The 17,045-nt window shown below is 43.9% G+C and overlaps 1 protein-coding gene across 2 annotated transcripts in view; it reads right to left on the reverse strand.

Moving 5' to 3' along the window:
* Slco3a1 (solute carrier organic anion transporter family member 3A1) overlaps nt 1–17,045 on the reverse strand; it is a 283,764-nt gene that overhangs the window by 14,511 nt on the left and 252,208 nt on the right. For both annotated transcript variants that reach the window (XM_021167572.1, XM_021167570.2), the window contains exons 8-9: nt 12,803–12,978; nt 7,056–7,120 (exon numbers count right to left, since the gene is read on the reverse strand). In XM_021167572.1, coding sequence (XP_021023231.1) covers nt 7,056–7,120; nt 12,803–12,978 — 241 coding nt within the window. The remainder of the gene's footprint in view (nt 1–7,055; nt 7,121–12,802; nt 12,979–17,045) is intronic.

Raw genomic sequence — 17,045 nt, forward strand, 5'->3', positions numbered from 1 at the left:
TACATGTACATATATACATATATACTTAGGTATCTATATGTAATATATATCTGTAAACAAGCACACACATACACTGTGTGTGAGCAAAAAAAAATGCTATGCTGCTTAAGGAGACAGTCTCTGTTTTCCTAAAATCTATTAACAGAGATTAACCCTCAGGGCTGTATCTTAGCTTTTTCCTTCACTCCCATGTTTGAAAAGGCAAACCCTATTCATATTCTTTGGTCTTAACTTAAAAGGTAAATTGAAAGGCTTTTGTAAGAAAAATAAATCCACGTTCCTTTACAGGACAAAAGGGAGGCTGAAAATGACTGTGTCATTTACATTTAGAAAGATAATGGTTCCTCTTCAGCTTACCTGCCAAGACTTGAATTTACCCTGGACTCTCTATTCAACCTGGAGCAATTACTGTTACAGCCAGCTCCAGCGAGAGGGGAATGTCGAAAGCTGTATTCTCCTGAAAAGATTGATGCATTTCTCTCCTTCCACCACGCCAAGAAAGAAACTGGGACTGTTGACATCAGCAGGTGCTTTCCAGGGACACCTGCCAGTCACTTTTCTTAATTTTGAGAAGTCAGGAGCTACTGCCTCTTCTCTTCATTCCTGAGCCCTTTGTTATAAAGTCTGAAAGTTTCCAGAGCTTACATAGCCTGCCAAAGGCCACCCGGACAGGACTGGCTGAGAAGAGCTCACACCGAGGTATACCTGGCTGCAGAGGGGTCTGTGGTCAGTGTAATATCACCTTAGGCCGAGTAAGAGATGTGGAGTCTGCACACGCAGACAGCAGGAGGAGCCTCTGGAGCCTAACAACTCTTTGTGGATGAAACAGAACACAGTGAATGAGGAAGTCCTCCCAGCTTCTCTACATTAAATCCTGCTCCTGCACACATGGGGTCCTTGAGTGCACTATGCTTATGTTTTCTAATAAGGCATGAGCTGATGGGTTTTTACTTGCCTGTATACTGTGCTCTATTCCAGACGATGCTCAGAGCTGGCGCTCCACCAACCCATAAAGATCTGCCTCAGGTTTCTAACATATATCTTTCCAGAGTCATTTGTGATTCAAAAGACAAGACCTAAACCCCCAAGGACAGGATGCCCAGGGATGACCCTGCAGACACAGACTGATGCATAGGAAGGGCTGTCCAGTGCTGTTTGCTTAGCAGTTTCGCTGTCAGACTAAGCATGGTAGTTTGTGGGCAGAGACTTCGTGATGGAGTCCAGCCTGTTTTGCTCAGTACCTTGGAGACCCTCTGTTCTGTTGGTCCATTCAGGGCTTCCCAGAATCACAGAACTCAAATTTAAATCTCAACTTCATCTGGGTCTGTTTGCTCTTTGCTCAAATCTACTTGGCTGGCTACAGAGATGGGGAGGTGGCTTAATGGACATCTTTTCCAATCTGTGACTCCATTGTGTCAGGAATTCTGCTGAGGGAGCAACCAGTTCCTTCTTCGGTGACCCTCCTCCAACTCTGAGGCCTCCTTCCCTGTTCCACTTCTGTTAGTGTCCTGGATGACATGAACTGGACATGTGTTACCACACTCTGGCCTTTAAACAACTTGCTCTCAACGCTGAGGCAGTTCACCCTGTTTCTCTCTGGTCAGCCATGCCTCTGGGTTTGTCAAATCTCAGCAGCTCTGAGATCTTAAAATCAGATACAACAGCTATGGGCAAAGCTCCCAAGTCATCTCTCACTGTTTCCTATATACAGCTGGTGCCCGAAGTCATGCCCCATCAGGTTCTTCTAATTCTAATTATCTCTTTGCCACTTTCTTTACCCAGCCTGGGCACTCCCACCAATCAGGTTAGCTTCACTCTGGCTGCTAGCCTCATTTTCTTTTTTAAAGGTGCTCTCATATAGCCCAGGCTTCATAAGTAGATGTGGTTGACCTTGAACTTCTGATCCTCCTGCCGTCTTCTTTCTGAAACTACACCATTGTGCCTGCTCTTATATGTTACTGGACATCAAAGCTTCAAGCATGCTAGGTAAGCAGTCTAACAATTGAGCCACTTCCTTGACCCGTCATCCTCAACTTCTTTGCTCTGCTTTCCTTGCCCCTCAGCTCGTACTGATACCACCAACTGCAAACTTACTTCTGCTGTAGGGTTGTTAGGGAAGTTCTCAGTCCACAGTGGCCAGCACCACTGAGATTTCTGCTCTATCTGCTAGTTCTTCTCAGTTTCTAAAGTAACACAGGAAACCAATGCTACCTTAATTTCTGAACTCTGGCATTTTTCTCTGCCCCACCCTTGCCCTAGTGTGGTCTTCCATGCTCACCTATTTCTTTCTGCCCCGATGTATCAACATCTGGCCCTTATACATCCCTGCTGAGTATGACAGCCACTGGCCCACATATTGCTACTTAAATGAAAACCAATACAAGTTAAATGGAACAGTCCATACAAGCTATGTTTCCAGTAGCTCAAAAGCCACATAGGATGCAGACACAGAACATTTCTTTTGTTACTCTAGAACAGCCCAGCCATGGCTCATACTTCTCCCCACCTGCCCCTGAGCTCATCTGCTTATCTCAACCCATACTCCTGCATACTTCAAACTATTCCTGGATTATCTGAGATGCACAATACAATGTAAATACTATACCAAGTAGCTCACACTATTACTGCTTAAGAAGCAGTGACGTGAAAAGCCGGTGTGAACATTTTCAGTATAGACACTCTAGTTTTTATTCTTTTAATGAAAATGAAAAATAAGATGTTTTTGTTTTAACTCGTCTTTTTGAGACTTGCAGAGGTAGAGAGCTAACTGAACTTCAATTCAGAGACCAAGCCATGAAGGCCCTTCTTCATTAATTTTCAGCTCCACCATCTCAATGCAAACCCTTCTCTTAATTCTAATTGACTGTACCTCATTTGGTCCCTAGACAGCATCCCTTTCTGAAATACACAGTGGAGCTTGTCCTTCTTTTGGTACCTAATAGCAGCTTCTACTTGCCTTAAAGATAAAGGTCAAAGATACCCATGGGGCAGGACACCTTTCTCATCAAGTTCCTAGCTCACCACCTTTACCAGCCCAATGTGGCTGCCCCTGTCTCACCCCGCTTGCCTCAATGGGATCTCTGCAGCATGAAAGCCTTATACTTGTAAGTTCTCTTGTCTACATCACTCTTTCTTCTTCCTGTACATCTTCATAACACTTACTTAGTCTCTGCTCAGGACATCAAGCCTGAATCTCAAGGCAAACTTAGGTGGCCCTTCCCCAAGTCACTGTTACACCAGTGCAGGCTCCATCACAGATCATGTCACACTCAATTTCAGTGTCCCCATTGTATTCCCATTATCCACATGGGGCACCATGAGGGTTGGCAGTGTCATGGTATCTGATTTATTCATTGGCCTTGCATTAAAAATAATGACTGTTAATCTTACTGGGTGCTGGAGGAGATGGAATTAGGCCAGATGCCAAGACTTCTCAGCTAAGCCGCTTTTAATTAAAAGATGAGATAGTGTCATATCCTCTCAGCACAGGGTTTTCCAAACTGATTTGTGACCCATAATGGGCAATAGAATCAATATGCTGGGTCATGACCAACTTTCCAGAAAGCTTGGAGCAGAATAGAAGATATCAGAATGTGTTACACATATTAAAGGTATTTTTCCATGAAGTTTTTGTTTCAGCTATATCTATGCATATGTATGCATGTAATGGGCCATGATGAGAAAGTTATCTCTTGCTCTGGCTTATAGGCATAGAAATGGAAAAATCCCCATTCCTGATGGTACCTGCTTTTCCTGAAGCAGACAGACAAACTCTGGATCAACTTCAGAGTGGTGAGGGATCACCTTATGATACCTAAGTTGTGGTTTTATCTCCAATCATCCTATAACGTTCAGAAATAACTTATTCTTTTACAATGTTCTGCCCTTGAGATTATTATGAAGGACATCCTTTTTGCATAGCATCTGCCTGGGGGCTCAGAACACCGGAGGTGCCCAAGAAATGCCAGCTTGTTGTATAACTACCTGCAGAATGGTTCCACCTCTTTCCAGAAGAAGGCTTTCTAACTTGTTGGTATTTCATGTCCATCATTCTACCTATCCTTGGGTGCTGGACCTCAGGCACCTTCCAAATTTTGTTTGCGATATTCTGATTTGTTCGAGATGTTTGATTGGCCTGAAACCTTTCCACACTGACTAGGTCGGTAGTGTTCCACCTTCCTAATGCCGCAGCTTTTAACTATATTTCCTTGTGTTATGATACCCCCTCCCCAACCATAAGATTATTTTTGTTGCTACTCCGTAAGTGTAATCTTGCTATTTTAAATGAATCTTAATGTAGATATCTGATATGCAGGAGAACTGATATACCATATCTGTGAAAGCATCATTTGACTCCAAAGGGGGTCACAGCCCATAAGTTGAGAACCACTTGGCTAGCAGCTAGTCTGGTGGTACCATGGATATACATATCTCTACCTCCTGGGCTACCATTCTTGAAATTACTGGTATGCAAATTGAACCTATCTTCTTACATGGGCTCAGGATATCTGAACACAGCTCCTCATTCTTGTGAGGCAAGTGCTATACTGACCAAGGCATTTCTCTTGCCCTGATGTTATAGGCTCTGCCTAGAGTCCTTAATATGTATTAGAGATGTAGAGCCTCTACAGTAACTATAAAGATGAGGGCAAACACCCACTTCCTTTTGAGCCCTGATGTGGGGGAACCTTCCTTGGTATGGTCTGGGAGCTCAGAACACTGGAGGTGCTTGGCAAATGTCATTTTGCTGGGCAACTACCTGAGGAATGGGTCCACCATTTTCCAACAGGAAGCTCTTTAATTTGTTGGTATTTCATGTCTATCTAACTATCCAGTTGCTTGACCACTGAAGGCAGGGGACGTGATAATACATCTGTCTACACTTCCCATGATAAAAGAAAAAAAAAACAATCTGTATCATTATATCTATGGAAGTAGAAGTTTTCAAGCTATCACAGCTTCCCAGAAACACCAGCATGTTGTAATTTGAAGACGGTTTAGTGTTTTTCATCTAGGGCATCTCCACATCTATGTCTTTCTCTTTCCCATGAAGCAGAAAAAAAAGACAAAGATGCCTCTGTGTATCAACACAAACAGAGGGGCCAGGAGGAGACCTGCTCCACAGGGAACCATGATGATGATGGGGGTAGGGTGGGGTGGGAGAATGATTGTTCCCACAGACTAGGGAGGGAGACAATTATGGCGTGTGTTTCCTTTTCAAGAGTGGGGTTTTTTTTTTCTACTTTGGGCATTTATCAATTAGTGCTGTTAATTAATAGGAATTAACAGCATTATAAAAGTAATCTATATGTATAGATATTCAAAGGTTTCAATGTTGTAAAATATAGTCTTATCAATTAAAACTATCTGGTACCATTTTGATGGTCATCCTCCCAATATTTTTCCATTGGTAGATAGACTTTATAATCATCTGAAAATGGAGAGTAAGCCATCTTTGTCCCTTCTACATGTTGGGTCCTTTCCAAGTCTACAAATATTCTCCTTTCCAGAACGGTAATGGGGTAAGGCTCCTACCAGGATTGCAGACTATCACTGATTTACCCAACTCCCTGCTGTTGTGCTGATGGGAAAAAAAAAATGTTTTTGCAAACCTCACATTTCTAGTGCCAGGTCTTTACATCCACTTAGAGTGAGAACTTTTATGTTTACTATTGGGGTGCAGGCCACGGTTACCTCCTTTTCTACCCTCCTTTTCCAGGTAAAGTCACTCAAGTCATTTTTATCTCAGCTTTGGCACAAGGAGAAGAGCGTAACACAGTGGGGCTGGTCCACCTGTTGGAAACCCACGGTAAATAGATGCATTTGAATAATTGGGTGAATAATAAAAACAATATAAATAATAAGTAATAAAGGTAATAAAAATAAGATAATACAAGAAAAATAAAAAAGTAAATGAATAGCTATTATGAATATTGTGCCACTTACTCCCAGCGGGTAGCGCAGAAAGAAAGCATATCTCAGGCTGCTCAGGGTTTTCTTAATGGAAAGTTTCTTGTCAACTTGACACAAGCTAGAGTCATCTGCAAAGAGGGAGCCTTGATTGCAAAATAAAGTCTCTATCAGGTTGCCCTGTAGGCAAGTCTGTGGGACATTTTCTTGTTTAGTGATTGATGTGGGTGGGCCTAGCCCATTATAGGTAGGTGGTGTCACACCCATGCAATGTGACCATGCACTGAATAAGAAAACAAAGCAGGCAAGCCTGCAAACAGTGTTCCTCCATGGCCTCTGCTTCAGCTCCTGCCTTCAGGTTCCCTCAGTGACAGACTGTGATCCGTGTAAGCCAAATAAACCCTTTTCTTCCCCAGGTTGCTTCTGGCTATGGTGTTTATTACAGCAATAGAAAGCAAGCTAGGACCAAATTGCACCAGTAAATTTTTCCTCCCCTTTGGAGCCACTGCAGTGTCTCTGTAGCTAATGAAGATTTAGGCAGACATGAGAACCCGAGTTGGTATATGTGACTCCTGTGATATCAGAGGGCTCTAGAATGGTGGTGTCTGAACTTAAAATAACAATTTTACATTTAAAGTGATGGCAACTTTAAATTTGTTAATGGGACAGACCTAGAATCACTCAAGAAAGGAGTCTCAGGGTGGGGCTGTGTGGTTCAAGTTGGCCTACGTGCATGTCTGTGGGGAACTTGATGCTGTTTGAAGTGGGAAGACCCACTTGTTGGGAGTGGCACTATTTCATGGGGTTTGAGTCCTTGGCAGTAGATAAATGAGATAGGCATGTATGGCCTCCTTCTCTCTCTCCCCTCCAAGGTAGATGTGTCCAGCTGCTTCAAGTTTGTGCTGCCTTGACTTCTGGGAATAACAGCCTGTACTCTGGAATTGTGAGCAAAATAAGCCCATCCTCCCTTCAAATTGCTTGGGTCAGAGTGTTTTATCATTGCAATGGGAAATGAAAGTAGGACACTAATAAATAAACATGATAGGAAAGGAAAAGAGGCAAACTCAGAACTGTTTCCCAGATCCCCACTCACCTGGTAATACTCATCCAACTCATTATGGAGGGACTAAAGAGACAATACGTACCCAACAAACGAAGGAGCAGAAAAAGAACTCCCAGCGCATAAGACTTGAGTTCAGGGCTGACTGTCCTACATAAAAAGAGATGGAGGGGAGAAAAAGATTCTTATCAACTCCATTTTAATTAACAGACTCAGAGTTATTTGTTGCTGTCCATCAGATCCTACCTTGGAAAATTATTAATAGGTTTTCTTCTTTTTCTTGCTAAACGTCTAAAAATTGGCTGCAACTGTGGTGCCAAGATAAGTTTAGGAATTAAGCATTTTTTTCCCCCTTAATAACCTGAGCTGGAAGGACTGGATGTAAATTCTGTCCTGGAGTCTAAACTTAGAGCAGTGTGTTTCAGTTTCCAGCAGGAAGTGCCACCATAGCTGGGTAGGAGATGTGTATGTGGGAACACCAACTCAGCAGATTCCTAAGCTGCAGTTGGAACCATGAACACCTTCAAAGTTCTTGGACTGTTTTGTAAAACCCACCAGATTTGCATGGATTGGCATTCCAGGTGGGCCAGCTGGGGCCCAGGTTTGTGCATCAAGTTTTAGTACCTTGTAATCTTGAAAGGTTCTTCCTACTGGCCACGGGACTTTGCTTTGAACTGACTCAATCATCCTGACTTGAGTTTGCCATGCATGGGAGGCCCCTAAGAACAATCTTACATGTTCTCCAGAGTGTAATGTTTTGGAAAGTGAGAGTTCCTGTAGAGATGGGGTGGGAAAATTTTAGATAGGTGGGTCCACACAGCAGGTCACTCCCCTTACACGAATGATTTACTCAGTACTTGCTTTTTCCCCTAAAGGGAGAACTACTTGCACTGTGACTACCTTTATGATTCAATCCTAGCTCTGTGCCCAGTACCCAGCTTTTGCTGAGGGAATGCATATGTGGGTGGCAGGCTTGGCAGATGTCTCTGGCTTACCAGGCAGGGGATATACCTATGGGTTTGTGGTAAAAGGCTCTGAGGGAAATTGATTGGACAATATACACATGGGCTTCAAAGTGTCACTTCTTAATATCTGTTGCCACTGTGGTTCCTTAAGGGATGAAGGGATGCATGTGACTATACTTCTTGAAAGACTTGCCTAGGCATGGAACCAGTACCTTATGGTTGAACCTTAAACATGTTGGAGCACTTCAGTGTGGCTGGAAGACTAGAAACCAGACCCACACAATGCAGTGAGGGTGTAGGACTTGGTCCTATATAAAGCAAATGTTAGAATATCATTACCACTAGAATATCTGGTATAGCAAGTATAAGCCTATCTATTGGCTATGTGGCTAGAAGAAGTGTGTGTGGGGGATGGGTGGGTGTGGGTGTGGTGTGTGGTATAGTGTGTAGGGCAGGAGTCAATGTCAGGTGTCTTTCTTAGTCTCATTCTATCTTATTTTTGTGACAGGGTCTTTCATCGAACCTAAGCTCTAAGGACTCACCTATCTCTGCCTTTATAGTACGAAGCTTGTACGGGAGCCTGTGCCTGGTTTTTACCAGGTTGCTAGGGATCAAAACTCAGGTCCTCATACTTATTTGATAGACACTTAACTGACGAAATGATGTTCTCAGTCCCAGAATAATATTCTTAGATGATTCCATCAGCCCATTGGAAGTTAGTTATCCATTGATCTATGACTTGGCTTGAACCTTGGTATGCATGCTTTGGGCTTCTTATCATAGCAGGTCAAATGTGACAAGCAAACAAAAAAATGCATATATTATATTATAGACTCATTACCTTCCCTAAATTATTCCATCTAAACCTACCCCCAATGTGATAGTGGTCGTAAGACTTCCTAGTCTCCCAGTCTGTGAGAAACAAATTCCTATTGGGTATAAACTACCACATCTATGGTATTTTGTCATGGTAGTCTGCAAAAGACTGTGAAAGGGTAGGTTTTATAATTGTTGATAGATCCTTCCTAAGACTTTCAGTAAAATCTGTTCTTGGGGTCTTTTTAACTATAGAGAGTGTGGTACTGCTGAGTGAGCCCCCAGGGAAGTATGTTATAACTTCCATTGAGCAGTGGTATTGGGACTCTGGCTGAGAGAGCCAGGTACCAGTTCCAGGTCATAAGATCTGCATCTCTGAGCAGAACGAACACTCTTTGGAAGACACACATAATACAAGCAAAGTTCCTTGTGGTGTTCCTGCTCCGTGGCTATAGTTTTTGCACTTTTCATTTGAAGGTTTAACTTGAAAGACACGTAAATAAAGGCAAATCTCCTTATCAAGAAAACATGCTGGTGTAATGAGCTAGGCTATTTATCACTTGGAATGTGATTTCCTTTCAGCTTCTGTGTCACTGGGAACAAAGTGAGGAAGGTGTTAAGATCTTGCTTCATATCCTGCAGAGAAACTGGCTCCCATAAGGACCACACATCTTAGTTATGAAGAAATGGAGGGCTCAGGCAGGGTGTTTATTGAAAGATCTGCAGAAAAGCTGGGATTCAGGCTTACCATCATTAACTTACTGGTTGTGAGACCTTAAAAAGTTGAGTAGCCACTGCTACGCCAGTTTCTTCATGTGTAAAAGAGGGATATTTACAGTAATTTAGAATAAGAACCCAGAGTGGTACCTTAGCATCATCCAAATAAGCATTTGCTTTCCTGACTCCTTTTCAGCATTCTTTATTAATACATTCTGTGTATGCTTGTGCACATGCACACATACATGTGCACACATACATGTGCACACATACATGTGCACACATACATGTGCACGTTTGTATGTATAGAGGCCAGAAGATAACTTCTGTGTTATCCTTACAAATGCCATCCATCTCCTTGGAGACTAGGTCTCTCATTTTTCAGAAGTGCATCAATTAGGCTAGGGTGGCTGGCTAGTGAGCCCCAGGAATTCTCCTGTTTCTATTTCCCCATTGTTGGAATTACAAGTATGCTTCACTATGCCCGATATTTTAATGTGTGTCCTGGGAATCGAACAGGAGTTCCCATGCTTGTGAGTGCTCTTCTCGCTTGCTTCAGTGTTCCTATTGACAACTTCTGTGCAGCATAAGAATAAGCCCACTGATTTGAACCAGGGCAAGGGCCTACTTTTCTGCTGTGATCCACCTGCATAGGGTATCCTAATTTCTGCCTAGAATTTATCTAATGGCAAGCTGGACTGAGGAAGGGATGGAATGATGCATTATGGTCCCCTTTCAATATAACATGAACAAGTGCTTTAGGTCAAAAAGCATTCATAGATGTATGTGAGCACAGGTCATGGAGACCATCAGTTCTTGACCCATTTAAAGGGGATCCAGTGTGTCCTGCAAAACTAAAATGATCTGTTTATCAAGTTGAGGCTTGGAAACAGCTAATACTTCTACAGCCAACGTTTTACCACCTAGAATCTGGAGGCTGGGACCTTGTGGAAACTCACGTGTGAGAAATAAGTGGACCTGTCACAACTAATGGTAGTGAGGGTCCCTCTTACTGCTTCCTGGTGCCTTCTGTGTGTGAGTATTACCATACAGTTTCAGGAGAATTTCTAATGAAAAACAAACTGCTTATAAAACAGCCATCATAAACCCATACATGAAACCTGAAGGGTTTTGTTCATATGCATATTATATATAATCGCCTTCCACGTACAGTTTTAAATTCAATGGCTCATTTCATAAACACTTCGCGCGTTCTTAAGATTTTTCATTATTCCTTTGAACTGCAGTTCCATAATTTAACTCACTACTTCAACTCAGGTCTTTCTGCTATTATAGTTAACGTTGTAATAAAAAATCTGTCTGTATTGAGTTTTTTCTCCTTGTAGAGAGGTATTTTCTTGAGATAAATGGCCACAAATGGGGATAGGTGACTGCAGGGGCCTGAATATTTTTATGGCGCTTGACTCACACTGGCATATTGCATTTCTGGAAGGACTTATAGGCTTTTCAAGACCACTAGCAGAAACTGACTAACTTGTTTGACCACAGCCATCTAAAGCGCTGGGTATGAATTTGTCGAACGTCCTAAGAATAAGATGGCAATTTGCTATTGCAGCCTCAATGCCTCTGCACACTTATAAGCCACTGCTAATGACCATCTGGGTAACACAAATGCTTCCTATAAATCTACTTTCGGGAGTGTTGCCAGCAAAGGGCATGGGAGGGAAAGCCTGGGAAAGCACCTGATGCTGTGCAAAGAATCAAGGTGGCTCCAAGCACCTCATTTCCATCCCCAGCCCTTGGCCTTCAACTGCCTTGCTTACGCATGTGGTGAGGTGAGCCTTTCTGTGCACTGTGTTCTTCCTTTGGACCCAGACAGACACTAGGATATAAATATAGGTCAGTGCTATTAGAGGCGCCTCATTCAAATCAAGATAGCAATAGCATTGTGAATGATGAAGCTTGTGACATCCTCATTTGCCTCCAGGCCAGCTTCCCAGAGACAAGGGGCTACAGAATTCTGGGTGTCTTGCTGCAGCCACTTAACTATTCAAAAGCAATCATGACATGCATGCCATAGGCCCCTTAGTGTGGTTAACCTCTGTGTCTGTAGAGTAGTTTGCACACGTGACCTGGAAGGGTCCAGAGCATGGGAGAAGTCAGGCAGGCAGGACAAGTGCTGCTGTCTATGTAACTGATTCAGAAACAAATTTGGGGGACCATGTTGTATCTAAGGATATATGGCTACTTAACAGAAGTGTAAGGGTCAGGCATAACAACTTGGCTCGTGTATGCAATGGTGTCAGCATTTGGAGGCTGATTATGGGATGGATCCCCGGGTAGGCAGTCTCTAGATGGTCCATCCTTTCATCTCAGCTCCAAACATTGTCTCTGTAACTCCTTCCATGGATGTTTTGTTCCCAATTCTAAGAAGGGGCAAAGTGTGCATACTTTGGTCTTCGTTCTTCTTGAGTTTCATGTGTTTTGCAAATTGTATCTTGTATCTTGGGTATTTTCTGGGCCAATATCCACTTATCAGTGAGTACATATCATTGGAAAGAGAGGCCCATTGGTCTTGAAAACTTTATATGCCTCAGTACAGGGGAACGTCAGGGCCAAGAAGTGGGAGTGGGTGGGTAGGGGAGTGGAGTGGGGAGGGTATGGGGGACTTTTGGAATAGCACTGGAAATGTAAATGAAGAAAATACCTAATAAATTAAAAAAATAAGAACTTGGCTCATTTAATGCCATTTTAGTGTGTGTGTGTGTGTGTGTGTGTGTGTGTGTGTGTGTGTGTGTGTGTACAGCCTTGAACGTTGTTCCATTCCACCTTTGGCTTTGAGACAGAGTCTCCCACTGGCCTAAAACTTCCCTGAATAGGCTAGACTAACAATTTTGCAAGCTTCCAGGGATCTGCCTGTCTCTGATCTCACTACCATAACGATTATAAGCAAGATCTACTACGTCCAGGTTTGATATGGGTTACAGGGAAGGACCTCAGTCCCATGCTTGTGAGACAGGAGTACCAGCTGGGCTATCTCCCCAGCCCACTGTTTTCATCTTATTTTACCAACAATCCTACCAAAAAGATCAGTATAGAAGCCTTCTCAAAGTTGCCTCATTGGTTATTCCTGGGAGACTATGGAAGTGCCCTTCTACCACTGTCCTGGTGTGCTATGAAGCCCCAATTGGTGGAAGGCTTGTGATTGTTTCCTCTTAGCCTACAGCTGCTGTGTTCCTGTCTGCAGCCCCCTCTCACCTTGCTTGCAAGACTCACACAGCTCTAATGCTGGGGAGCCCTGCCAAAATGTGCCAGGTGGAAAGGCATAGGCCAAGCTGACTCTCAGGGACTTGGGGGTGGAGGGACAGCTTACCTGATGAGGATGATGACAGAAGGGGTTTGGGCCATGGCCCCGATCAAGCTGCACACACACATCACACAGAGGAAGGTGAGGAAGGCCTCTTGGCACCCAGGACTGGGACATTTTCCTGGAACCACGCTGGCATTCTCAGGGGGGACAGTGGTGAGGCACGCACAGCCTGTGAGGTTCTGAAAGGGAACGTTCAGCCATTTAAACTGGGGGTGTCTCTGGTTTCCACACCCAAGGCAATCCATCAGCTAGCCTGTCATAACCTAATTATACATTCTGTGGCATTCCATTAATTGGGCCTGGATAAACGAGTTAGCATTTTTTTTTTAAGGAGGCTGCAAAAACACATGCAAATAAAGTAATATTTATGGGGAGGAGAGCTGGATTTCCTGTCTCCTGTGTATTTCATTTCCATTCTCAAGAAACCTTCAATAAGCTGCAGTGTAGATAAATGTGTCCCCCCCAATACAATTAGAGAGGAAATTGTGCTTCCACAATATGATAAAACATTGCCAAATTAACATCGTAATTACTTGCCAATTTGTCTTCCCTTTATGCAGTTATAATTACACCGAAGTGTATTAAAAGAAGTAAATCAGGTAATGCCACATCCTGTTGCTGGTTCAGTGCCTGGCATGGCACCCAGAACAAAGGACACACGCTGTCATGCGGGAAGCCATTGTGCCTGGGAGACCCTGATGCCAGAAGGAACCCGGAAAACTTGTCCAGTGGCTGAGGAAGCAAAGGGGAGCTAAGGGATTCTGGCAGCTGACAGGATCTCACAGGGAGGAGTTCGAGAGCCCTGTTGGGATACATTTATTAATATATGATCAGAGAGGAGAAAGGAAAGCGACCACGTTCCATTTGATCTTCTGAGAGGCTCTGCATCAGCAGCCCCCCGTTCCCGAGCAAGATTTGCTCTCCTGCTCTCCTGCAAGCTTGCCAGCTCGCTCCAGGAATTTCTGATCGCAGAGGGAGGAGCAGGGGCTGGAGGAGGCTGTTCAGAGTTCCAAGCCAATTAAGGCTCGATAATAATAGTGCAGAGGCCTTTAATGAATACAAAGCGAAAACAATCATAAATGATTCATTGCTTTCCTTTCCAGAGCTGATTGGCTTTCTGAGTGCATGCCTAGCAGGTAAACTCTCCCAAGGGGTCAGGCAGACTCCCTATAAAGCCTGTGTTTCTTCTCTTCTGCCCTTCTCCCTTCACACTTGGTTCTCTCCTCTTCCCCGCTGCTCTCCCTTTCTTTCATCATGGGATATTCCAGACATGGGGTGTCTTTTTCCACATGAGATAGCTTCAGCAGTGTCTCAAACCCTGGAACTACTAGGGCTTTCCTGCATTGTTGTTTGGAATAGATGGTACCTTCTGGCTGTACATCTTCTAAATAGTGTGCCAGGGTGGGTATCTATGTAAATGGTCCTGTTATATACCTGGGTGTTTATGGCAATTTCCAGGTGCTGAGGCCTGATACCTGTCCACCACCACTTAACCTATACCTAGAAACTTTACCTGGCTTTTCCAGGAGACCTACCACAGACACCACATCCCTTCACCAGTCCTCCAGTTCCTCTATTCTTCCCATGGACCCTCTGAGCCCTGACCAACACCTGCCCTACAGAGACAATGGGACCTGTCAGTCAGGAACAACCTGGGACACTTTCTTAAACTTGTCCTTGCATAATGTGGCAGGACACTAGAAGAAATGCAGAAGACAGTTTTAGGATACACAGGTGGCCAGGTTGGCCTCTGCCTTTACCAGGGCTTCTCTCCATCTACAGCTCACCAGACCATCCCAGTCTCTACCAAGAGAAGCATGTATGGCATGATGGGAGGTCACAGGCAAGCTTCTCCAGCTGATGATCAGTGGTCACAGCTCCTTACTCGCCCTGTTCTCATCTTATTCTGACTGGCTTCCCTCTCCACTAGTGTGAGCCAGATCTCATGAAGTTCCCCATTGGCATCCACATCCCTAGCCAACCACCCCCTGCTCCTCTCATGGCATCTCTGTTGCTCCCTGTCTCCCATGGCTCTATTCTTTGGCTCTTTGGGTTCCCTTTTTCTTCTTCTGGCTACACCTTGTCCATCTTTCTTGGCATTGTCTCCCCTTTCCCATGCTAACATGGCTACGGGGTAGACTTTCTTCCCTTCCTACACCATATTTTCCTATATGTTCATGACTCTCCTCAACTTCATTTCTAGTCCATATTCCCCTTGGATACTCTATATCTCCCTTCCTGGCACACAGAAATGTTGTGGTGTCAAGCTGAGCTTGTGGGGCATACTTCCCACAGTTTTCCTTCTAAGGCTGTTCCATGCTTGCAGAGTTCCTTCTCTAGTGTGGATGAAAGCTAGGCAGTAAAGAAATAGAGCATGTTGTAGAAGCCAGAAGTCACAGGACACTACTCCACACTACCCCAAAATATGCCTCCTTGGCCCAAGGACTAGTTTGAGCTGATCATTTGAAGACATTTAGAGACACGGGAGATGGTTAGACAACACAGAAGTCATCAGTTTTTAAACAGAAATTTATAGTCAGTGGTTCCTTCATATCCAAAGATATTGGATGCCAGGATACCATACAGATACCAGAATCTACAGATATTCGAGTCCCTGATAAAAAGAATAGAGCCTAGCCACTTCCTTCTGTATACATAAAATCATCTCTAGATGACTTTATATCTAATACTGTCAGCACAGTGGATATAGTCATTATATTGTATTCATTGCTTAGGGAATATGATATAACAATTTCTGTACAGATTTGGTGCAGACACAATTCCCCCAATCATCTTCAGTTCACTGAAGCCACATGTATAGAAATTACATATGTAAGGTCCTGTCATATAATCTTGTCTTTGTACTTAATGAGCCACAAAGTCTGGCTTTGTTGCTCAGACTGGTTTCAGACTCTTGGGCTCAAATGATCTTACAGCCGTGGTCACCTGAGTAGCTAGGGCTACAGGCACATACCACTGTGCTGGCCCAGAAATCTCTATCTGTAGAGGTGTCTCCTTTCTGTCCTAGGAAGAAGGGGTGATGGAGAAGGTTCTAACCAACCTAGATCCACAGAACAAATCCTTTGTTCCGCATGCGTTCCCTGGTCTCTTCCTATACCCCTTTCTGTTTAAGTCTGGACTCAAAGCTACTTCTGTGTGATTCACGTATTTCCCTGGAGACCTCCCGTCTATCCCAAGGCACATGGTGTGAATACCCCTCTCTGCTCTTGTTACTAGGTCACTTGTTAGAGGCATCCATCCCAGCTAGAAACCACAAAGGGTGCAAACACAGTCACTTCCCCTCCCCTATGAAGTAAAGAAGCAGCACTACCCTCAGAAGACCATTGGCTAGAACTAAGGCTGGATACAAGGGAGCAAAGACTCCTTGTGACCTAGCTCCTCAAGTCTCTCCCTACATACTCTGGTTCCTACATGCTCCTTTCTGGTCCTGCATCAGAGCAAGCCCAGGGATACAGTTTACGGATACAGCTTCTTGGGTTTTGCAATCAAGCCTAACTCACCACAGAGCCAGTTCATCTCCTCTCTACCATTTCACTTCTTCCAGAGCTTTCCCCTTCTACTCTCTCCTACTCCAGTTTCCGTATTGAGCCCCTCCTCTTCCAAACGCATGTATGGGATGTTTCTCTGTCCAGTCCACATGATACTTCCTACTCTTCCCATTAGTAATGATGACCATCTCCCTAGGAACCAGGTGATAATTTTGACACCACCCACCCTCACATCAAACCTTTTCCTCCTGACTCTAAGGCTAACGAAGAGAGCCCACTAAAGTTTTGTTACCTAATATACTCTCATTCGTACTCGACAGGTTTGGGCTCAAAATAGACACTCATAAAACATTTTGAATGAATTACCTATGTCCTGATGCCTTCCATATCCTAAAAGGGTCCAAGTCCTGACCTAGCTCCAGTTGCTCTCCTCATTCTCTTTGATCACTTGGCTTGGCTGGGAAGACATTTGTGACTGGAGGCTTGTGACTGTCACCTTATAATCACATGGACTTGAACAACCAAGTATAAATGGGGAATAGTCCCTGTTGTACTGTGTGACTAAATGCCTCAGGAACCGAACGCTGGCTTGCATGGCTTCTGGAGAAACACATGGGTATATATTAGGGGTACTGCAATGCAGTGATCAAGCCAGAACCCTGAGAGTAAGCCATGTAACTAATTACCTTTGTTTGGTTTATCAAGTCATCTTGGTGTCTATCCTTATTTTGGATCTA

This window comes from Mus caroli, chromosome 7 (assembly GCF_900094665.2).
Source record: "Mus caroli chromosome 7, CAROLI_EIJ_v1.1, whole genome shotgun sequence".
NCBI lineage: Eukaryota > Metazoa > Chordata > Mammalia > Rodentia > Muridae > Mus > Mus caroli.